Below are 22,826 nucleotides of genomic sequence, written 5' to 3' on the forward strand. Positions count from 1 at the left end.
CTGAATCCAAAAGCTCCATATTCGATATTTATGTCTGGCATTAAGAAAAATGGATATTCATTTCGCCGGGCTTCCAAGTATTAGCCATGAGTCATGCAGCGGAGCGATTCGATTTTTTGATAAATCTATTTTATACGGGACCTTGTATACTATACTCGCAATTTGTACTGCTTAAACAAAGAAATGGATTTGAGTTACATATGATATAATGTGCAATATATACTTATACTTATATATACTTGGAAAAATGACAGCATGTGTCGGTAGATGCAACGATATGAAAACTAAATATTTATGTTTATTTATTTATGACTACAAAATATCAATATACAAATTAAAGAACATATACAAATTCATTATATATATATGCATAGACTACGGCTGGTATGGACGCGGCACTAATTTAAGGATATTTTGTGAACACATTTTATATACATATGTATACAGATACGAATGTATATATACTATGTATATTGTACATATATCAATGCTAGCCATAGTTTATACATATATGTATATATACATATATAAGTACATCACTGGGGGGTCACAAAATTGTGTATTTCGTTTCATTTATTTGCAAATTTCTGGGAAAAAATCATTTATTGTTCTTCGATGCAGTCAATGATAAGAATTCCTCCTTGCGAGCCAAGTATTCATTGTACCGAAGAAATGCATAGCTGAAAATAGAAAAAGTCCAGTTACCTATTGTTGTTATATATATATATATAAATATATATGGTATATCTGTATGATACGCACCCAACATAATCAAAGTCAATAGTGGAATGCTCAGCTTGTAATAGAGACCAAACTGTCCAGAAAATGTGTGCTGCCAATGCGAATTGATTCACTTGGACAAATAGATGTTCAACATCATCGTTTTGGATGTTATTCCGTTGCAGATAATTCTCAAGGTAAACACGCAGCCACTCCAGTTGGAATTCCCGTTTCGGATATCGGGTATAGTCAACCTCATCGACGCCACACATTTCCGCAAAATGATTACCAATATCAAAGGCTTGAAAATTGTAATCAGCGTACTCGTAGTCGATAAAGTTGACAGCGTTCTTTGATTTCGTATAGACAACATTTCCCAATAGTAGGTCGTTATGTGAGAAAACAATTGGACTCTTTAATGCCTCCAAGTATTTGTACAAGTTATTAAACTCTTCACGTAGTCGTCCAATAGGTAAAAATGTTCCATTCACTCTGCAATTAAACACCATACCATCCCATGTTTGTGAATCACATCGAGTAGACATTCTGGAAGTAGTTTACCTTTTGTGTTTATCAGCATCACTAAATCGTTCAGGTACTAAATCAAGAAAGCTTTGCGTTTTTTTCCATATCATTGGCAATGGTTTGGCATCTCCATTCTTTCTTACCACACGATGCATTTCGGCCATACGACGAGCAACCAATGGCCAAATATCTGGGCATAGCACACTTTCTGTATTTAAGGTGATACCAGGTACGTATTCGTAAACGAGGCCATTTTTGAAGGTTGCATAGAGCGATGGCGCCAAGCCGTACGTGTGCAGTAATTGAAAATTTTGCGTTTCAGCTTTCCGATCGATCAATAGGTCCGTTTTATTACCATATACCCGAACGAGGACTACGTTATCGGAGTATTGTACAGGTAAACGGTCCGTTGTCTCAGTATCAATCGTTGTAAATTCCTCTTGAAGGATAACTGGATCCTCAGATTGTACCGGCAATATTCTCTGCGCATTGCTAATTGATAGATAGGAGTCGTCATTATCATTGCCGAATTTGGAACTATTGTGAAAGCAGCCGACTAGCTTATTTGTTATGCCATCTGTAAATTTCTGAAAAACGAAGGTAAGCAAAAATTAAACAATTATTGTCATCGAAAATATGTATATTGAGATAGCTTTGAAATGAAGTTAGTAAAAGGGGGGTTTTTTTTTTCTTTCACCCAAGCTAATGGGTATTATATAGTTCTACAAATGCGAAACTGAAACCTTTCATAAGGAATGTGATCCATATATACATATATATACATATATCACATGCTAGCTCAATGTTTTCATTGCATTCCTTGTAATCTTATAAAGCGATTTGACAAGCTTATAATCTTACTTATATATATAAAAAAAAGCTTGCTATCTATCAGACTTGTTAATTTCTTTACGATCTGATAATAAATACCACAGTTAATCAAATAACGAGTTTATGTGCTTTGTTTGTATTTGTTTGCGTTTCATGCATGTGTGCGTGTGTGTGTGTGTGTACAGGGTATTTTCTAGTCAAGAACTCTTGGCTGCAACGTTTAAAGTTGTTTACACCCAAAGTTGAATTCGTAATATTTGATTAATCAGCGAACACAATCAGCATAGTTACTAATTCTACAAAATATTTTGCACAGATTTAAACACACACACACACACACGCACACACACACACAGCAACATGTGTGTGTGTTGGTAATTAAAAGTGATAAACTTTGTGACATTTGGAATGCCAGTTCGTAAACCGTAAAGCCCTCAATGATACGAACAAACATGTGCTCATTAAAACTATACTTATGAGCAGACACGAGTACGAAACATACATATGCACGCCGCACCCAGTACTCCGGGGGTCCAGGCGTAATAGTTCTGATAAGCCTCGGCCGAACGGTATATTTTGAAAATACAACAAAATTCTTTTGATTCAAGTGAATTCGCGTTAGCGCTAAGCACGACTTGTATTCACGCATTTGTATGCATGATGTAGGTATGTATGCATGTATGTACATATGTAGGTATGTAGGTATGTATGTGAAGAGATCATTATCATTAAAGCAAATGAACCAGTTCCTGTATGTATAATATTTACACGCGTATACACGATCTATACGTATACGTATTTTAGCTAATTGCCAATAATTGAATGTACAAATAGGTACAGCTGGTATTAGCACCCTTTTCAATAATAGTTAAAACTGGTTTTGCCGCTTCGATAATAATACTTAAAATACTTGACTGCCCTTACACCAAGCACCAAAACGTATTTGAGTTAATTGTTTTTGTTATTTTATATATTAAATAGTTGACAGTCCCACGTCTCGAGAACTGCAATCGCTTTAGCAATGCCCGAGGTGTCACGCCTTAATATTAAAACCCACAACACAACACACACGCACACACGCACACACACGCACACACACGCACACACACTTCGTCATTAAGAGGTTGTGCAATGACCCTGCATATTTCCATTAACATTGAATTAGCTTCTATCAACAAAAACAAAGCTGCATTATTGGCAGTACTGACGAGGGGTCGGTGAATTTATATATTATATATAGTATATAGCTTTATAATTATATGAGTACAAGTTGTTATTGAGTCGAGATTTAACGAGTAAATATCTAATTGGATTCTCGTGTTATGCATTCAGACACAAACCTTTTCCTTATTTTTTGACAAATTATCTATATCTATATATATGTATATCGATTTGGGTATACTATATACTAGGTATATACATACTATGGTTTTTTTTTAGTTTTTTTTTTTTTTAAACTTATGAATGCCCAGTGTATTTACCATAGGCGCACATCAATTTGGATAAGAAGATGTACTGATAACAACAATGTTTCGGATATGGATATCTTGCAAAAGTAGAAAATGGACACATTGATGTTTGTTGCTGGTTTTATAAAGCTTAGTTAAATTTAGTTTACATTACCTTAAAGTCAACGTGATTGAGGTCCCAATTCGGTCGAATTACTTTCAATATATCCTTAGCACCTTGAATAACATCAGCCTCTTCAACAAATATCGGAACAAATGGTACAATCACGTCTTTTGCTGTATTATCCTCCTGCTTTGGTCGTATATCACCCGCGTTCTGTTCGCTTGAATATGAATTCGAATTCAAATTTATTTGGTTCGATTGCTGTTTGACCGTTTGACGAACTAAAGATAAAGAATCTTTCATCACTTTAGGGTTGCCGCCACTTGTTGAAATCTGTCCTGTGTAACTGTTGCTCTTGGTTTCTGTGCCCATTCTATTGTATTACATGTGAAATACGAGAGTGTCAGGTCGGGTCAACACATACATACATACATACAACCAAAAAAAAAAAAAAAAAACAATAGAAAAAAAAAAACAAAAAACAAGAGGAAGTAACCCACATCGGCAGGCCGAGTGTACGCGACGGGAAAGAGGAATCTTTCAATAAGAATGCAAATATCCTACAGTTTATTTTTGAAAAATATTTTTCAAAAATTCTTAAATTTTCTATTATTATTATTATTGGAATGAAAAATATGATCAATTTAATGATTACAATATATATTTACAAGTATTCTTAAAAAACATTTATTGAAATGTTCGGTCTCAGCTCAGGTTTTTAACAGAGTTTTCAAATGTTCTGAGTTCTCTGATCCAGTTATTTCAGCTCCGTATATCCCTCATACAAGATCTTGAGCTATGGGACAGTAGGATAAGAGGGTGAGTAATACGCATTTGCTTCTCAAAAAAGTTGTAAGATGAGGCATCTCAGATTTTGATATACAAATACATACATAGGTACATATCTCTATGGAATTCTTCCAAAACTGTGTCTGTACGTGCATATTGGAGATAGTTTCAGTGACTCGAGCAGATACAGAGATAAGGGGATAGGCCTTTTCCAAACGTGGCGGACTACTTATGCCCAAGATAAGATTAGAACGTCAGTATGTACATATATACATAATTAGGTGCAATAAAAAGAATCATCATATATTATATGAATGTAGGCATGTGTTAAAATTAAAATCAATTGCATATTAAAAAGTTTTTACAATTTACAATTAAAATATATATCTACACATTTACATCATATACATATGTAAGTGTTTATGTACATTTTGTATCTACATATTTTAGATTTTATTTCAGTTTTCTGGTTCACGCATTCTCTAATAGGCGGAAACACAAATGCAAACTTTAAAGTTGATGTGTGTATGTATGCATGTATTTACATACATAAATACATACATATGTATATTTCAACAGATCTGTATGTATGTACACACATACATAGATATGCATGCACCGTGTGTGTGTGTACATTTCATAAATAGTACGTGGTTCTTTGTTGGACAGCTTTTAACGTCGTGTTAAGTGCTGGGTTGCAGGATACCAAATTATCTTGTTTGCAATGTTAATACGTGTGTTATGTATATTATGTATGCAAGATTAATAAAACAGAAGAAAAATATATAAGATAAATAAATAAATTGTGTACCAATATGTCAAGCGTCAACGAATGCAAACGCACACTGAGGTGAATTGTTTTTTTTTTTTTTTTTTTTTTTTTTTTTTTTTTTTACTTTTTTTTTTACTACACACGTTACCTTCGGGTATTGATTGTTTTTTAAAGAAAACGCAAAAAGCCGCGAAAACCACACAACTAAATTATTGATTTTAGTCTGATGGCGTTGCTTGGTTCGGAATGACAGGCAAGGGAATGAAAAGCGAAACAATGCTGGCGTTTTTGTCGTATAACAGCAGATGTGTTAATATTTTCGTTCTCGGTATTCGCTCGCTTTATACAATTTTAATTTGTTGTTTTTTCTTTTGTTTTCGCTATTTTCTGACAGAACTTCCGACTCCGGACAGTGGTAGTAGTAAACTAAGCAAAATTCTCATATGAACTTAGGCGTGCAATTTCCAGCACTGTTGCTGTCAGTGTTTAATAGTACTTGTTCATATTAGGGATGGGTAAATATGTGCGTATCGAATCAACTTACACATAAAGCTTTGTTATCGCTCCCCAAATATCGCCGCTGTTAACACTTCCACATTCAATTTTAAAATTTATATCAATATATCCTTAGATTTATGTCTGACAAATAAATGCCTGCTTATAGTTTGGAAACATTTATGTATATACTTTATCTATACTATGTATATACTTTATCCTTTATTAACGTAACCCAAAAACAAATTGTTTTATTCTATTCGTATTAATAACTACATATATGTTATTAATACTCCCTTAGAATTAATATAGTTCAATTAATGAGCACAATCCCCAATTGACAAGGCCAAATTTACAAATAATTTGTCTTATACAGTAACCAGTGTTTTTAGGTAATTTTATTTTTGGTTAGCACCCACCACACAGAACCGACCATTTGTATCATAATCATTAAATTTAAAGCTGCGTTTTTGTTTTGTTGACCATGTATTTTATACATATCTTTAAAATGTTTTTGTTTTCCATTGTACAGCTTTTCAATTTTATAAAAATATGAAATTAAAAAGACGATTTTTTTAAAGAATAACGCAGTGCAAATTCCCCATCTAATTAAAATGGCATTGGCATTACTTTTTCTGTTTCTTCTTTTCAAGTTCCTCCTCCTTTTCCTTTTCAATGATGTCCACATATTCTAAAATAACTTTGCGATCTAGCATTTTCAGAGGCTTGCCATTTTCCATAATGGCCACCTCCAAGTTATTTTGACCGGATTGGGCAACTTCGAGCAGTGCGCGAATGGCCAGCTTCACAGCACCACGTTCAGTGCTAACTTCCTCTTCGCGGTACTGTTTTTCAAAGAATTCGCGTACCGTTTTTGCTGAACGCCCGGTGGCATTGGCTTTGTACTCATAGAATATGCCAGATGGCTCGGTTTGGAATAAATGAGGTGAGCCATCAGCGTCAAAGCCTCCAATAAGGCACGATATGCCAAATGGACGACGTCCATTGCTCTGAGTGTACTTTTGTTTCAGCTGTGCAATATATCTGCAAAAGTTGGGCATTTCTTGTAATTAACCAACCTCAAATATGGTTGAGATCTGATTTTATTTACCTTGTTATATATTCAAGGGTCACTGGATCCTCAACATTCAGACGATGACTCTGGCATTCCACCTGGGCACGATTTATAAGGATGCGAGCATCCGCAGTCAGGCCCGCAAAAGCCATTACAACGTGATGGTCGAGTACGCAAATTTTACGAACTGTGCGGTCTTCCTGCAGCTTGGCTACTGATTTTTTCTCAACGCCCAAGACGACACAGTTGCCGCCACGGACACCAACCTTTATAAATATATGAATTAGTGTGCACACATGGGTAAATCTAGACTCATACTAAAACATAACAAATGGGGCACTTACCGCTGTGGAACCTTTGCGAACCGCTTCCTGAGCATATTCAACTTGAAGTAAGTGACCATCGGGCGAGAAAATAGTAACAGCACGATCGTAACGTGAAGACATCCTTAATTAGTTTTTATTATTCGCGTAAAGCAAAGCGACTATATTAAGCTATCCAAAATAATGCAGTCGGCAAATTTTTTGACAAGGCAATGATGATGCTTTTTTGAGGAATGCCTGATGGGACCGCAGAGTTGTCATACGCGATATAATATCGATAGCACTCCATGATACTTTGGGTATTTTTATAAAATTTGTATTAAATATCGCTATGAAAAACTAGGTGGCAACGTAATATGAGCCAAAGAATTGATATACCAGCCCTGGTAATCCATATATATAATGTGCATTTGTTTTGTCTACAAATATTGTCTGATTTATCGTTATTCTATGTGACGGTTGTATAATAATATTACCGTGTTAATCATGTAAAACGGATTGTAACGTCCGTTCAAATACGTTTATGATTTTTTGTATTTGTCAATAAAATAGTATTAGAGACTCACATTAAAGAGATAGCGGACAGCTGATCCGACTTAACTCAAACCAAAAATTATCACACCTGCGACAAAATAAAATAAAATATTTACAATATTGCCACTTAAAGCACATAAAATCGCTGTCAACATAAACATACATCTATAACGGCAATTTAATTGGAAATGGCGCTGCCGAGAAATCTAATAGCAAAGATCTGTAAGTAAAATAGAATTTTGCCTCTATGAAAGTAGTTCTCATACTTACTAGGCGACATCCATACATACATCTGTATGACTGTTCCGTGTGTGTGTGTGTGTGCGTGAGCTATGTTCAGCCTGTTTTGGCAAATAAAATGCAAATAAGTGCATGTGGGATGCAGCCCTTGTAAGGAGCTGTAGAGTTACACATGTGCACACGTGTGTGTGTGTGTGTGTGTGCGTGTGTAAATTGTGCGTGCGTACATGGACCCGTATTGGAGTTAGGTTAAGATGAGGTCACGACAACAACTACCATAAACAGATAACATAAACAGACTAGAATTGTATATTAACATAAACAGCTTCCCAAATAGCATAGCCATAACAGCAGGAACATTAGCGCGTACCGTATTTGTAGCCCATGCTGTTGCATTCCGCGATATTGATATTGCATATGTTCATTTAATTTAGTTTAAAAATATATATGTAGAGGTAACAATTGTAATGCTTATTTAGCATTATTCAAAAGTAAATAGTAAGGAAATCGGACGTTTTTTTGAAGACTCCGCCAAGGAGAGCCCCTTCTAATTCCAGTCTCACACCTTTTAGTCCGACTAAAAATGATAACCCATGATAAATATATATTTTTCATACACTTAACATTGCTTTCTATGCGCACAGACGACATAAAGGCACACGATGGCAAAGTCACAAGCCTTGATTTGGGCGAGACGGGACGAGTGCTGGTCACTGGAGGAGAAGATCGCAATGTTAATCTGTGGGCTATTGGCCAAGACGAGTGTTTCATGGTTTGTATGCTTAGCAAAAGAATAATAACAATATGCAAAAACTAATCGACAATTTTCCAAACAACAACAACAACAGTCTCTGACGGGCCACAATCGTTCGATTGAATGCGTGCGCTTTGCGTATAAGGATAACTTTGTATATTCGGCTGATGATATTGGCATCATACGCAGATGGGATCTGAATGCCCAAAAGATCTATTCAACATTGAACGGCCACATGAAAAGTGTGCGATCATTGGATTTTAATCCGTCTGGAGAATATGTGGTGTCTGGTAGCAATGACACAACTGTTAGGTAAGTGCACACAACCATTTCCACCGTATGGATAATATTAAGTTATTGTTTATATAAAGTCCATTATAATATATGTTCTTTCGATAAGTGGGCACTCAATTGTGTCGCAACTCTAATTGACTGAAACTCGAAGCAAAGCAAAGCCTATACACCATACATATTTAAACAGAGATCGTATTACTTTTGGCATAATTTCATTCTATTCTTGTATCAAATGTTATTTATGTCCCACACAGTTTTTATTCTAAACGGCTTTTGCAATTACACAATCAATTACTAATTAACCATGGCACCCCGCAAGAACGATTTATCAAACCTGAAACCTTTTGCTGAATATGGTTTAGTAATGTACAGCCTAAGAAGTGCGCGTCACTTGAGCTCTAGTCTATGGTTTAAAATGGGACGGCAGAAGTACTGCCGCCTCCCTCTCATACATCAAACACTCCAACTAAATCTTTGTCGGGGCCGTATGTATCAGCTGCATGCGTCATTCCATTTGCTTTATTTTAGCCAAGATTTGAGGTGGTTTTGATTGCCCTGCACTAACTGAACATGTGCACATAAGGGTATATTGCAGCTGTGGGGAATTTTTGATCCCATAATATGCTTAATCCGTCTATCCGTCGGCTTCTATGCAAATACATCTCTCAATGTTTAAGTTATCCTATCACAAGTCTGTCGCTTTGCTGCTATAGCTATATATCTATATTATATATGACTTGTATTTTAACACTTGGTCGAAAGTATATGGGGTTTTTTTAATATGAAAGCACCTTTGTCGGATATATACCAAATCTGATGTATATGACTGCATTTAATCATCGGGCTGAGATCTTTCTTGTTTAAAATATACTTTGGCATGAATATCGGACTCTTAATCAGTTCTTATCTGCTATTCATACTTTTTGTATATATATATTGTAATATGTTTGAATTTCACTGAAGATTTATTTTCCTTTTAATTTTCTACTCAACTTCGCTTCTACTTATTTTTTTTGTTTGCTTTGTAATTTGTACAAAGTCCAAAAAATGTTCATTTAAATCAAATTTATATGAAAGTAGTATACAAAAGTCATTTATTAAAAAAACAAATGGACAAACAATTTTAACATATTAATAAATTTATATTGCAATATTTTTGACCACCGCCTGGTTATGTTGTTATATTTTTGCTATAAATGTAGTTCATAGTGTTTTCATTTTCTTAATAAGATTTAACTTTTCAAGCTGAAATCGTATTTACAATTTAGCCTTAGAGTCCTTCAAGTCGACATAGGCGCCCGAAATGACCTCTTTGCCAGTCTCAACAATTAGGGTGCGGAAATGAATGCGTGCACCTTCCTTCCACATATCAATCTTGAGCGTTTGTCCGGGCAGAACTGGGCCCGAGAAGCGCACTTTTACTGCCTTGAATAGGGCGCTGTTGTTGTTGGCGTATTTGCTCAGCACGGCCCTAACCGAATATCCCAGGGAGCAGAGTCCATGCAATATGGGTGTTTTGAAACCAGACAAGCGAGCGAAGTTGGGATCGATATGCAATGGGTTCAGATCACCGGAGAGCCTATATAGCGCAGCTTGATCCTCACTGGTCTTGTACTGAATCGATGAGTCGGGCGCACGGCTGGGGGCAGCAGCCAGAGGCACGACGCCGGCAATGGGCACCTTTTTGCCACCAAACTTGCCAGCGCCAACAACAAAGATGGCGCTTTGGTTCTTAACCAAAAGGCGGCCGTTCTCATCGAAAGACTCACAGCTAGTCACAACCACAGCACCGGAACCCTTGTCCATAACGTCGAATACTTTGCCCTTGGTCAGCAGTTTGCCACTGGTGGGCAGATCGTCAACAATTTCCAAATACTGTTCACCGTGCAAGATGTTGCTCAGGTCTGCACCGCTATTGGGCAGCGCGTTGCTTACCAAAGAGCTGGACATGGTAACCATCAAACCGGGCAGCACAAAGAACGATGGGATTGGTGAAAAGTCGGCATCGTTCTCATACAAGAAGCGCATGTCATTGCCGTTTTTGGTTGAGGCACCGATTCCCAGAGCATACAGAATCAGCTCCCTGTTGCCGAACGTGAAACTATCCTCGACAGCATCCTTGTCGCCGGATTTCAGGTTCTCGAGCACCTCCAGCAGGGAGCCGGATGCCTCCGCAATAGCATTCAAGTGTTTCGCCTCCGACATGTCCGTCACCTTACTCCATGCACTTTGCACATACTCGACTGTAACTGGTTCCTCTAGAGATGGTCGCACCACAGATCCCTTGCCACGCACCGTATGTACCTTGGTTGCCCAGCCGGCGGCACTTTCGATATAGCTGCCTATTTGGTCAGTCACAGATTAGCAGGGAATATATTATCAAAAAAAATACTCAAAATACGCACCATTGTCCTCACAAGACTCGTGGCATAAGTAGACAACAACGGGCGCAATAAGGCTGGGCTTCAGCTCGTTAAAGAGTATGTCGGGCAAAATGCCCTCGGTCATGCGACTGGCTGCTGTGGGAATGATTACATTGCAGTGAATGTTATTCTTTTGGCCCTCAATGGCAACCGTGTTGGCAAGTCCAACCAGTCCCATTTTGGCTGCCGAGTAATTGGCCTGTCCAAAGTTGCCATAGATGCCCGAATTGGACGAGGTCATTATAATGCGTCCAAAGTTCTGCGCCTTCATGTGTGGGAAGGCGGCTTGTGTACATTTGAAGCTTCCCTTCAGATGCACATCGTTTACCAGATCCCAGTCCTGATCCGATGTCTTCACAATGCTGCGGTCACGCAATATGCCAGCATTGTTAATAAGTATGTCCACACGTCCGAATGCCTTGATGGCCGTATCGATGACCTTTGCACCATCAATTACCGAATTGTAGTCGGCCACAGCCTCGCCGCCGTTCTTGCGGATTTCCTCGACAACCACATCGGCGGCACGCTGAGAGGCGCCTTCGCCCACATGGCTGCCACCCAGATCATTGACCACCACTTTGGCACCGCGCGATGCCAGCAACAGTGCATACTCCCGTCCAAGTCCAGCTCCGGCGCCGGTCACAACGGCCACACGACCATCAAAACGCAATTTCGCTGCCGAAGACATTTTCTATATAGACTTGTTGTATAAACTCGTTCTGTACAATCCGGTTCAACCAACTGCCAATCGTGCTGTGAGGCGCCTATGAATGAAAAACTGTTGCTTAACTCTCAATTGTCGACGAACTTTCAACCTCAAATACAGAAAATAATAGCAATTTGTTCCCTTGATATGATATCAGCATTTGATTAGTGCACACATATATGCGCACACACACATGCATACATATATACAAAGGTATGCCTATATGCATTAAAACATTTCTTCTTTTGTATATGTACTTCTCTCTTTAACAAAAGTTGGATTACGTATAGACTGAATATGTTGAATGTTTGATCCAAGTCCAATGGGCACACACAATCAAACAACATTTCTGAATGCCGATAATTACGGCTTTATATTAAGTGCGTATGTTCACATCTATTTAAATTGCAAAAATTGCACGCAAAACTTACACCAGTTATGCCTAATGTGCAAATAATTTACCTTTACCAGATGAGTTGCTTCTTAAAGTTAAAGATTATATTTGTATCGCCGGTACAAAGGGCAGTTTTCACGGATGATAAGCAAATTGAAAAAGAAATGAAAACATAAACTGGATTATGGACTGAAGTTGACAACAATAATAATGTTGCCAGATTGTTTAAAGCGACTGAATGGCAGCCCTTATTTGCAATGATGGTATTTTTTTTATACTTATCGAACCTATCGCAAACGATGCGGCAGTGTTCTCACTAAGCATATATCGATATTGATAGAGCGCCAGTTTAGAATACAAATCGTTATTTTTTAAATGTATTTTTATTTCTTGCGCATAATATTTTATCAATTGTAAAACTATTAATAAATGTATTTTAATATTCATTTTAGACTTTGGGATGTTCAAAATGAAAATAAGTGCATCAAAGTTTGCAAGGGACACATATCTCATGTAAATTCGGTTAAATTTTCACCTGATGGACTTTGGATTGCTTCTGCTGGCCTGGAAGGATCAATCTTAATTTGGGATATACGCAAAAGCAAACAAATAATGGAGTTTATGGCAGAGCCACCCGTAACAGCCATCACTTGTATTCAATTTCATCCCTTTGAATTTTTACTGGCAGCGGGCCGAGTTGATGGAACAGTGTCCATCTACGACCTGGAGCATCAGCAGCTTGTTTCCCATACAACTCATTTCTATGGACAAGCTATCAGATGCATTACATTTAGGTAAGGTTGTTAGCAATATACTTATATATAATTGAATTAATCGCTTATTTTATTTACGTGCACAGTGAGAATGGAGAGTGCCTATTTGTGGGAAGCGCTTCGGGAATATCTGTGATTGGCTGGGAACCAGATCGTGAATTAGATCACATTAAAAGTACTTGGGCCTCATTGGATGATATGAAAGTTATTAAAAACAAGATTGTATGTTTGCGCCAGTCAAATACTTTACACATTCATTAATTTATATCTACTAACTTTTCAGATTTGTGGCTGCCATGAAATTGATACTGTGTCAATTAATACAGTTAGCCTTGATTGTGTGATACCTTTCTATCAACCGGCAAATGCTCAGCCCAATTTTAAACATAACTCAACAAATCGAAAAAGCTTTTCACGTGGAAATCAAAAGTTTAGAATATCACTGGGTGGATCAAAACCGGCCAAAGTTGAGGAAGAGCATGAAGACAATAAGAGTCAAACTTATGATGAGCTGTCGTCACCAAACCTAAGTCTGGAAGTTGTTAATGAGGCGGCATTGGAACAGATTGAATCATCGCCAATGTCGTCATTGCACCATCTACCACAGCCAATTGGCTCATCAATCGAGCCCATATACAATGCGGGCACTGATGCCTCGTTGAAGCATAACAAGTTTGCGCGAGTGCCAGATAATATACCATTTAACATAGAAACTAATTATAGTTATGGCATGGATATGGGTTCCAGCCGTTTATTAAATATTAATGGACCAAGTTCATTGCACGTAGCAGACGAATATAACATATACACAATTGAGAAAGGCGATAGCCTAAATGTGCACGATGTCGAATATAATCCAAATGACAGCAATCCCCCGATTCTTAATAACTATGATAATTATGAAATGGCCGAAGATTTTCCGGTCAATCAAAACTTGAATTATACGGCCAGCACCTACAAGACAGTACCTGCATCAACAATAAATGCCTCATCGAAATCAATTAAAAAGACGTCAACAACTCTGCACAAAAGAAATACAGCAATAAGCAATACCAAACAGACATCGACGGCAATATTTGGTAACAATAAGCTTGGCCAAGCTTCCTCAGTTAGTTCAATGGAATTGCATAAGCTGGACGATAATATGGTACTCAAAAAGTCAACTTCCTCAACTGTTGTTAACAAAAACAAGAGGACCATGGGATCACAGAGTCAGTTTTACAAAGAGAACGCGCAGCAGAAAAATATAAATGTAGAGATCATTACCAAGCCCCCAATGAGGTCACGTACGACTCTAGACATGCGTACCACGCATCAACCAAAGGTTCAGGAGAAACATTCACAGGTGGGTGTGCATATATGCATGTCAATTAATTAAACATTTATATTTTTGAATATTCGAATCATTACAGCAGCCAATGAACTATCGTCCGGATTTGATACCTACCTCAGGCAAGAATCTGAATCGTAATTTCATAGATGAGCACTATGATTTTGATATACTCTCAAGATCACATGAAGCAGTACTTCAGGAGTTAAGCAATCGGCAAGCCAGTCTTGATTTGCTTCGTAACTCTACACGGTATGAATTCTTAACAGTTCATTTAATCTCTTTTTTATTTGACTAAACTTTAATTTGTTGTTTTTTTTTTTTTAGCGTCAACGATGTTCTTAGTGCACTGAGGCTAGCTAAATCGGCGGGACGATCAATTTTTATAGATCTGCTAGGGGCGATTCTTGAAAAGCCGTAAGTCATGTCTATCATTTTATAATATTACGTTTACAATGCATACTTTTTATCAATTTAGATCGTCGTTAAATCTGGACTTTTGCACATTTGTGCTACCCGAACTCTATGAACTCTTGCAAAGTCAACACAAATTGTATGTCAACGTCGAGTTAAATCTGATTGATAATTAATAAATAAATATTTATTTTTATTGCAGTCATTTTACCAGAGCCTGCGATACGTTGCGTATCATACTATCACACTTCTTGCCAACAATTCAGGAAAATCTTGATTCTTGGGCTGCCAATGGATTGGGCGTGGATGTTACACGCGAGGATCGTCAGAGAAAGTGCTTAGAATGCCAAGGGTGGCTGATGCAAATAAAAAATCTTCCCGAATCTGTTCACTTTGGGTCATCGCTGTCACAGTTACAAAAGATGATTACTTTTTAAACTATTTATGCGTGTTTAGTTACAAATTGTCCAGCATTACAAATGATTTGTTTACTATATATTAATTTGTTATTGAAACTAATTTATAAAACTTTTAAATGTAAGACTTCATAATTTAAATTAAAAGAAAATATATATTTGTAATACATATTTCATAATAATCTTTTGTGTGTACTTTCTCGATGTGGTATCGAACTACAGTTCAATGTCTATCCAAAAAAAACTCCGTTATATTGGCCAGTACAAACCTCCTGATTTTATACCATATATGCAAATGGAAAAGTGCATCAATTGAATGGTTTTTGATGTAGCCCAGGTCGCGGCCAACAGACCGTGGCATGGACAAGTTCGAGCTACTATTGTGTGATCTTTGAAGTTCTGAATGGGCAAACGAATGCATTTTGTGTTTTTCTACTGTGCGTGGCGTGTGTAAATATGTACAAATTGTTGTCAATTGCAGGTGGCGCGCCTATTACCTAACTAGAAGTTTCGACTCGAGTATGCTCTTTATATATAATAGAAATGTTTCAGGTTCTCTTAACGGTATTAATCTTAAGAACAGTAAATTGATTGATTGATGTTGATTGATTAATTGTGGAAATTACGACTTTATGCATTTATATCTAATCAAACTAGATAGTGCTATGTTCTATCATCATTGCAAATATTTGCTAAGATCTTAACATGAAGCTAAACTTGCACTGTTGCCAACTTACAAACTGCCAGCTTGTTTTAGGTTTATGGAGGCGGCGTTGCCATTTAGTTGACAAGGGGATATGAAAACGTAATCAAACTTATCTACGTGACAATATTACCTTATTAATCGAACAGGTTTATAGAGGGTATTTAAATCCCAAGTTTGCTGCTTGAATCGAATTGTGCACTCTTGCGCTTCACAGTTCCAATAGAATGGCCTCATAGAACCAAAAAAGAGAATAGAAAAAAAAAACCGTAGCGAAAAACGAAAAAACATTCAAACGGCTGTAAAAAAAACAATTGCCCTTTGAAGTTAAACTTACCATGTCGCCGGATCATTGTTACCATTTGCGTGGCTTCATCTATTAAACTGTAGTCTCATTGGGATCAGTCCAGTTTTGCCAATCAGCGCATTCAGTTGGCTTCGGTTCGGAGTGCAGCACGAAATGCAACTAAGGACTTTGGCATTATTATGCTCAGTGCATATGCTGGTAAAAGCTGGTGCTTACGCGGAGCCTGGCTACGATCCTGCCAATCGGAATGGAGAGCTTGAGAACGTGGACGGCATTATTGATGTGGAGGCAACGGATTCACTGGAGCACGGAGCAGCCGGAAAGCAGCTGAGAGTAGGCAAACCCTTGGCCAGATACAGTGACTATGATTACTATACGCCCGGCAGGCGCATAAATGACAATTCTCCAGGTGACAACGACTTGAGTGCCTCATCAGCGATTCGTGTACCTGGCGGAGAACAGAATTTGGCATATTTCCGTCGACCGGCCGATGAAATGGCCGCCAAGCCGTTGCCCTGGTATGGTCAATACTCGGGCAAGTCGCTTGCCATGTACCCATCCAGGTCGTATGATCCCTATATTAGGCGCTATGACAGGTGAGTTGCAGCTCAAACAATGGGTAATATGTCCTGTCGCTGATTCTGGACATGCTGCAGATTTGATGAGCAGTACCATCGCGCCTACCCGCAATACTTTGAGGACATGTACGTGCATCGGCAGCGCTTTGATCCCTATGACAGCTACAGTCCCCGTGTGCCGCAATATCCTGAACCCTATCTCATGTACCCGGATCGCCAGCTGGACCCGCCGCCACCAAGAGACTACCTGAAGTCCCGACGTGGCTACCTTGACGACGCACTTCCAATTCCGCCAGTTCTCGACTCCTACAGCAACAAATATGCCTCAGCCAAGCTGCCGCAACAGCTGGTCTCGCCCCGTCATGAGAGAGTCGTCTACTATGCACACCTGCCCGAAATAGTGCGTACCCCCTACGACTTGGGCGTCAGCCGTACAGATCGAAATGGGGCCGCAGCTCTGGTTGCCCAGCCCGTGTCGTATAAACAGAATAAGAAGAAATTGAAAAGCCTGCCACGAGCTGACAATTCAACCAACTATAAGCAAATGTTTTAGTTCAACTTGATGCTTATGCTTCTATATATCCGGATTTTGTTCAATGCGTTTTACAATATTTTTCTTCACTTTACATTAAGAACTTTTTTTTTTGCAATAAGTATTTCGGGCTTACCTAAGCTTAATATTGTGCGCAGAAAAGAACGTATATGTATAGCGCACATTTTAATATATTTTTTTTTAATTCATTTCATTTTATATATTTTTTCTTACTCCAAATATTGAGTATATTAGCATATTTAAACAATTCCTAAGATAATCGAGATTACAGTTTGTAATTCAAAAGCTAATTTTTTTGTACTTTTTAATGAACTTTATATTTAAAAACAATTTTTGTTTCAAATTCTAACAAGAACTGCGCATCATCAAATAAATAAATTAGTATACAAAAATTGGCTGAATATAATATTTATAAATATCAAATATATAACTGGGCTTAAGGAGTGAAACGGACTTACAAATAATTTAAAATTTGCTTGAAAAATAAAAGAAAAAAGGAAGAGAACTTTATGTGGGAGAGCCCGACTAGCAGATACCCTGAACCAAGCTGTTGATACAAACATGCTATCAAGCTATCTTCTATACACTCATACACAAAAACATATATACATATATACATACATACATACGCTCATACATACATACATACATACATACTTACATGCATACATACGCACATACATACATACATACATACATATATACATACATACATACATACATACATACATAGATACATACATACATACATACATAAATACATACATACGCACATACATACATACATGCGTTCAATAATACATACATATGTACATACATACATACATACATACATACATACATACTTTCAATAATACATACATATTTACATACATACATACGCACATACATACATACATACATGCATACGCACATACATACATACATACATACATATGTACATACATACATACATACATACATGCATACATACATGCATACATACATTCATACATTCATACATTCATACATTCATACATTCATACATTCATACATACATACATACATACATATATACATACATTCATACAAACACACGCTCGCACACCCTTTGCCCCCCTGCCCACTTACTCGACCACTTCCTCGTTGTATGGAAAAAACATTCTTAACTAACTTCGGAGTTTATAGTCCGATCTTTTTGAAATTTCTGAAAAAGGTCTTAATTTTTTAAATAGGGCTTAAATATGGTATATAAATGTGTGTATGCATCGAAAGTTTCTAACTTTAACAAAAGTTTTTTTTCCCGAATTTTAGACGAATGTGGGAGGTATCTAAAAAGTCTAAAGTTTAAATCTTTGTATTCTATACGTGAACCCACATCTCTTATAATTTATGAATTATGCTAAAATAACAAGTCTGAAACTAGATTTTTACTGATGTTATGAAGTTGGAAGGGCTTATCAAAAGAAAAAGACAAGCATGACCTGCATATGGTATTTAGAATAAATATTTTGAAGCTTTAAGTCTCTCGAGGACTCGCTTGTTTTTTTTTTTTTTAGCGCAGTTTTTCCATAAATATATGAAATAGAGTAAAAATCACTTTTTAGCAAAGTCCTGAACATGACCGCCTTTGAAGAGGGCTGCCTTTACGATGCGGCCGCCCTCTTTGTTATTGTTGGTCAAAGTACTTACTATGTAATTTGGGGTGTTTGTGTTTGCTTAAGGTTAGCCTTAAGCAAACGCTTTCGACGGCGACAACTTCTAAGCAGGCAGACACATACATGCATAGAAGTCAGGCATATAACTCTTGGCGAAGGCCAGAACTGCGGCATTTCATCAAGTCTTTACCCAAGAGTCTCGTTAATTACACAATTCCATTACTTTTGCTTGAGATACTAAAGTTTGCGATTTCTGCAATTTAACTTTCCCGCTGCTCTTGCAAAACAAAGCCCAGAAACAAAAATAAAAAAAAAGAGAGAAGCGAACAAGAAAGATTCGTAATTATGTGCTTATGTACGTGGTCCATGGTCACATCCATCTGAGGCATCACAGGAGCCATTATGGCCATGCTAGGATTCGGCTCGGCTTGACAAGCCCGCAGCACCCAATACCAAACAAAAAGGACAACAAATACTTCTGTAATGCATGGACACGTACGCCTAATTAATGTGCCTTTGTTTGGCACCACATTTGTCAGTGCGAATTAAACGATGTAATCGCATATGTCATCCACTTTGTGACACATGTCAGCTGCTAAATACGTGCCGCAGAAAAATAAACGAATATACATAAGTTTATGAATTTTAGCATCACATTAAAGTGAGCTTTCACGAGTTGATCATTTTAAAGGGCAATAAAAGAAACTTTTCAAACTAGATGGTTAAGTTCATGGTAAATGATATTTTAAACTCATTGTAAATGTGTGTGCATGTTGAATCACATTGAAGTGAGCTGTCATCATATCGCATTAAAGTGACATTTTATGAGTTGTACATTTTAAAGGCGAAACACAGTAAAATAAAAATAAAACTAACTTGTAAAGTTCATGGTAAATTATATTTTTGGCTCATTTTAAATGTATATGCATTTTACTAGTAGTAACCAGTAAAAACAAACTAGGTGGTAAAGTACATGCATGTACATGCATGTAATGTTACATATTAAAGTGAGCATACATCAGCTGTTAACTTCTTAAGAAAAAATATATAAAATTAGCTGGTAAAGTTCATGGTAAATTATATTTCTTACAAGCCAACGACTGAAGTCTAGCAGCCATCTGAATCTGACTGTTTTAGATTAAGACAAGATGCTTTAAGTTCACAAAGACGTTCAATTTATATAAACTTTCGATATCAGCATGGATGTTGGACCATGCATCTGTGTGGAACCCAAGTTGATCTTGTGATTCTATTTGGAATTGGCAAACAGTAGTCGATCCAAGCACATTATATATGACTGAGATGGGTGTCTTTATACAAGGATTCCATATATGTCAGGAATATTGATATGTATATTAAATTTTTTTTAGATTTGCATTTTAGAGTATCCGCTATTTGGTATAGAGGAAAAGGCTGGCTTTGCTTGGCTATTTACGAGCTTATTTTGGTTGTGCCATTCTTTGGCATTTCCGCATTATTACTCACAACTTGACACAGACATTTTCGCAGGTCACCGGTGGACATACACACACACACACACGCACATAGAAATGGGCACATAAACACATAACATAAAGTTGAACAGGAGGAACGCGACAACTGCCTGCCCTTGAGGGACATTTTGCATGGGCCATGAATCGTACCGCCGGCTGAGGAAACCTAATGAGCGTACCGCCCACGCACGGAAATGGTCGCAGGGTGTATATGGGACATGGGACATGGGACATGGTAAATGCCAATGATGGCGTGGCATACAACAAAGCAATTTGGCTGCTCGTCCAAAGGAAAAACAATAACAATGATGCACGCGATACTTAAGAAACTTTTGTGGCAAGCCAGCGAATGCAGGAGGGTCGGCGGGTCAGGGGGCGGCTCCATAATTAGAATCATTGAAATACATGGAACCATTCAAGGTTCATTTGCTCAGCGAGCCAGCACTGGAACAAAACTGTCCTTTCGTCTGGGGGTCCATCGATGGTTGCACGGCACGATATATGCCCCCCAATTGTGTGTGTGTGTGGTGCGTGTGTGGCTGAGTGTGTGTGTGCGTGTGTGTTTGCTAGGTGTTGTGGCAAATGAGAAAACAATGCCTGAATAACGACTCTCCGATGTGCATTAAAAGATTTATTTCTTTGCGAATAAATGAAGTTTTTTTTTATGAGCTGCGATTCGGCAGCTGAAGATGAGCGCCATTTCGAAATTTCATTTATATATTTAAATAATGAGGCAGATAAAAAAAATGAAAGTATAACTTCAAAGAGAATATAAAAACTTCTGAATAAATATCCTTGTTTTTTTTATTATATATTGTATTTTAAAAAGGTCCTTTTAAGCGATCAGATAGGGATATTTGATTAATGTTTGCCTATTTTGTGGCGTGTTCGCGCATTTGCCAACACTGGTGTGCATGTAAGAGTTCGTGTTCGCGTTCGTGCTCGTGTCACGCGCTCATCTCTAGCTAACTTACCTTAACTTTGGGCAAAACATTCCCATATTAGCGGGGACATACATTAAATACACACATGTGTAGATGTACCTACATGTCCTTTGTTTGTGCACATGAAGTATTAGTGTGCACACACTTATGTGTGTGTGTGGCTGTGTGTTGGTTGTGTGTAATCGCTGAGTAGTTAAATGCTTTCTAGCTATATTTATGTGGGTTGCAGCAAGTTTAATGCGCTTTGCTATCGTAACTCTACAAATCACCGCAAATTTATTTGCGTGATGCAAACATCCACACACACACACACACACACACACACACACACACACACACACATGCACATACTTATATATGTTCATATATAACATATAATTAGCCATACAATGTGAAATAGCCCTCAGCATAGCTTCGAGTATTTATTTTTGTGTAGATACATTTGTTTGATTATGATTATTCATGTGCATACTTAAATATTATAATCCTTATTGAACTTTAAAGTCCACAAAATCAATATTATTTGTAATATTGCTTTGATTTTATTAAATTATTTCTATTAATAAAACATAATGCTGTTTAGTTCATTTAATTTTCTTCTTAGACAGTATTAAGAATTTGTAAATAAGAGACATAAACAGCATCATGTTTTAATCCCAGCCCGCACATATATATGTATATACATACATATATTTATATAAACATATACATTTGCAATTAATATTCAAAAATTGTTTGAATGCTTGTCCTTTGTTTAAGAAGTTTTATAGAGCTTTAGGCAGTTTAATTAAAACGATTTTTATAATCATTTTTCTAAAAGCCAATTTCATAGCGTTTTTAGTAATCAAGTGTTGAAAAGCAGAAAAATAAAATTAAATTGTGCACAAACTTAAAATATATTAGATTCTAATTTTCTGGATTTCTAAATTGTTTTATAATTATATTATATATATAGACTTCGGGCCTCGAATCAGCTAAATACAGATTTAACAAATGGAATGGTCGCCAAAGCAAGCCTTATATATATGTATATTTATAATAACTAAAGAATGATCGGAATAGATCAGCCAGATTGGCATCTGCATATATAAACCTTTCGGAAACGTTAAAAACAAACTTCATTTACCCTAAGCAAAATGTGTAAGTCTGTGATTAAATTTGTGACAAGTTTTTCAAGCTCCAACTAACATATCACTAGCTAACACTGAAAACTAGTGTTATTAAGTGCTTG

The 22,826-nt window shown here is 37.1% G+C and overlaps 5 protein-coding genes across 8 annotated transcripts; 2 read left to right on the forward strand and 3 right to left on the reverse strand.

The window, feature by feature from the left end:
- Positions 1-295: 295 nt before the first annotated feature.
- On the reverse strand, positions 296-5,437 carry LOC115765138 (ethanolamine kinase). 3 transcript variants are annotated; one of them, XM_030708537.1, is made up of 5 exons: positions 5,358-5,437; positions 3,700-4,021; positions 1,282-1,832; positions 763-1,212; positions 296-680 (listed from the first exon to the last, which is right to left on the reverse strand). In XM_030708537.1, the coding sequence occupies exons 2-5, from the start codon at positions 4,018-4,020 to the stop codon at positions 599-601; spliced, it is 1,404 nt and encodes a 467-aa protein (XP_030564397.1). In that variant the 5' UTR covers position 4,021; positions 5,358-5,437; the 3' UTR covers positions 296-598. The 3 variants fall into 3 exon arrangements, with proteins under 3 accessions (XP_030564397.1, XP_030564398.1, XP_030564399.1); XM_030708538.1 differs by lacking the exon at positions 5,358-5,437 and adding an exon at positions 5,249-5,326; XM_030708539.1 differs by lacking the exons at positions 3,700-4,021; positions 5,358-5,437 and adding an exon at positions 3,558-3,575 and having other exon boundaries at positions 297-680.
- Positions 5,438-6,297: 860 nt separating this feature from the next.
- Positions 6,298-7,311, reverse strand: LOC115765213 (proteasome subunit alpha type-7-1). Its single transcript, XM_030708656.1, has 3 exons — positions 7,124-7,311; positions 6,816-7,045; positions 6,298-6,748 (listed from the first exon to the last, which is right to left on the reverse strand). The coding sequence occupies exons 1-3, from the start codon at positions 7,223-7,225 to the stop codon at positions 6,331-6,333; spliced, it is 750 nt and encodes a 249-aa protein (XP_030564516.1). The 5' UTR covers positions 7,226-7,311; the 3' UTR covers positions 6,298-6,330.
- A 91-nt stretch (positions 7,312-7,402) lies between these two features.
- LOC115765211 (katanin p80 WD40 repeat-containing subunit B1) lies at positions 7,403-15,499 on the forward strand. Of its 2 annotated transcripts, none has more exons than XM_030708654.1 (10): positions 7,403-7,858; positions 8,521-8,648; positions 8,725-8,942; positions 12,900-13,241; positions 13,307-13,442; positions 13,504-14,565; positions 14,636-14,802; positions 14,878-14,967; positions 15,029-15,103; positions 15,167-15,499. In XM_030708654.1, the coding sequence occupies exons 1-10, from the start codon at positions 7,825-7,827 to the stop codon at positions 15,399-15,401; spliced, it is 2,487 nt and encodes an 828-aa protein (XP_030564514.1). In that variant the 5' UTR covers positions 7,403-7,824; the 3' UTR covers positions 15,402-15,499. The 2 variants fall into 2 exon arrangements, with proteins under 2 accessions (XP_030564514.1, XP_030564513.1); XM_030708653.1 differs by having other exon boundaries at positions 7,825-7,858; positions 14,633-14,802.
- LOC115765212 (peroxisomal multifunctional enzyme type 2) lies at positions 10,084-12,644 on the reverse strand. Its single transcript, XM_030708655.1, has 3 exons — positions 12,516-12,644; positions 11,330-12,111; positions 10,084-11,266 (listed from the first exon to the last, which is right to left on the reverse strand). The coding sequence occupies exons 2-3, from the start codon at positions 12,033-12,035 to the stop codon at positions 10,182-10,184; spliced, it is 1,791 nt and encodes a 596-aa protein (XP_030564515.1). The 5' UTR covers positions 12,036-12,111; positions 12,516-12,644; the 3' UTR covers positions 10,084-10,181.
- A 723-nt stretch (positions 15,500-16,222) lies between the features above and the next one.
- LOC115765174 lies at positions 16,223-17,662 on the forward strand. Its single transcript, XM_030708594.1, has 2 exons — positions 16,223-16,986; positions 17,047-17,662. Exons 1-2 carry the CDS (start codon positions 16,544-16,546, stop codon positions 17,519-17,521), a joined length of 918 nt encoding a protein of 305 aa, XP_030564454.1. The 5' UTR covers positions 16,223-16,543; the 3' UTR covers positions 17,522-17,662.
- Positions 17,663-22,826: the final 5,164 nt, after the last annotated feature.

This window comes from Drosophila novamexicana, unplaced genomic scaffold (genome assembly GCF_003285875.2).
Source record: "Drosophila novamexicana strain 15010-1031.04,08,12 unplaced genomic scaffold, DnovRS2.1 tig00000932-arrow-arrow-pilon, whole genome shotgun sequence".
Lineage (NCBI taxonomy): Eukaryota > Metazoa > Arthropoda > Insecta > Diptera > Drosophilidae > Drosophila > Drosophila novamexicana.

Bases quoted from the DNA above. Each gene is read 5' to 3' on its own strand.
- LOC115765212 (XM_030708655.1), bottom strand. From the start codon at position 12,035: ATGTCTTCGGCAGCGAAATTGCGTTTTGATGGTCGTGTGGCCGTTGTG. The intron at 11,267-11,329 runs GTGCGTATTTTG...CTGACCAAATAG, and splicing joins CGAGTCTTGTGAGGACAATG to GCAGCTATATCGAAAGTGCC.
- LOC115765213 (XM_030708656.1), bottom strand. From the start codon at position 7,225: ATGTCTTCACGTTACGATCGTGCTGTTACTATTTTCTCGCCCGATGGT. The intron at 7,046-7,123 runs GTAAGTGCCCCA...ATATTTATAAAG, and splicing joins TTCGCAAAGGTTCCACAGCG to GTTGGTGTCCGTGGCGGCAA. The intron at 6,749-6,815 runs GTAAATAAAATC...CAACTTTTGCAG, and splicing joins ACCCTTGAATATATAACAAG to ATATATTGCACAGCTGAAAC.
- LOC115765211 (XM_030708653.1), top strand. From the start codon at position 7,825: ATGGCGCTGCCGAGAAATCTAATAGCAAAGATCT. The intron at 13,242-13,306 runs GTAAGGTTGTTA...TTACGTGCACAG, and splicing joins ATCAGATGCATTACATTTAG to TGAGAATGGAGAGTGCCTAT. The intron at 14,566-14,632 runs GTGGGTGTGCAT...GAATCATTACAG, and splicing joins TTCAGGAGAAACATTCACAG to CAGCCAATGAACTATCGTCC.
- LOC115765174 (XM_030708594.1), top strand. From the start codon at position 16,544: ATGCAACTAAGGACTTTGGCATTATTATGCTCAGTGCATATGCTGGTA. The intron at 16,987-17,046 runs GTGAGTTGCAGC...GACATGCTGCAG, and splicing joins TATATTAGGCGCTATGACAG to ATTTGATGAGCAGTACCATC.
- LOC115765138 (XM_030708537.1), bottom strand. From the start codon at position 4,020: ATGGGCACAGAAACCAAGAGCAACAGTTACACAGGACAGATTTCAACA. The intron at 1,833-3,699 runs GTAATGTAAACT...TTCGTTTTTCAG, and splicing joins TCAATCACGTTGACTTTAAG to AAATTTACAGATGGCATAAC. The intron at 1,213-1,281 runs GTAAACTACTTC...GTTTAATTGCAG, and splicing joins GATGCTGATAAACACAAAAG to AGTGAATGGAACATTTTTAC.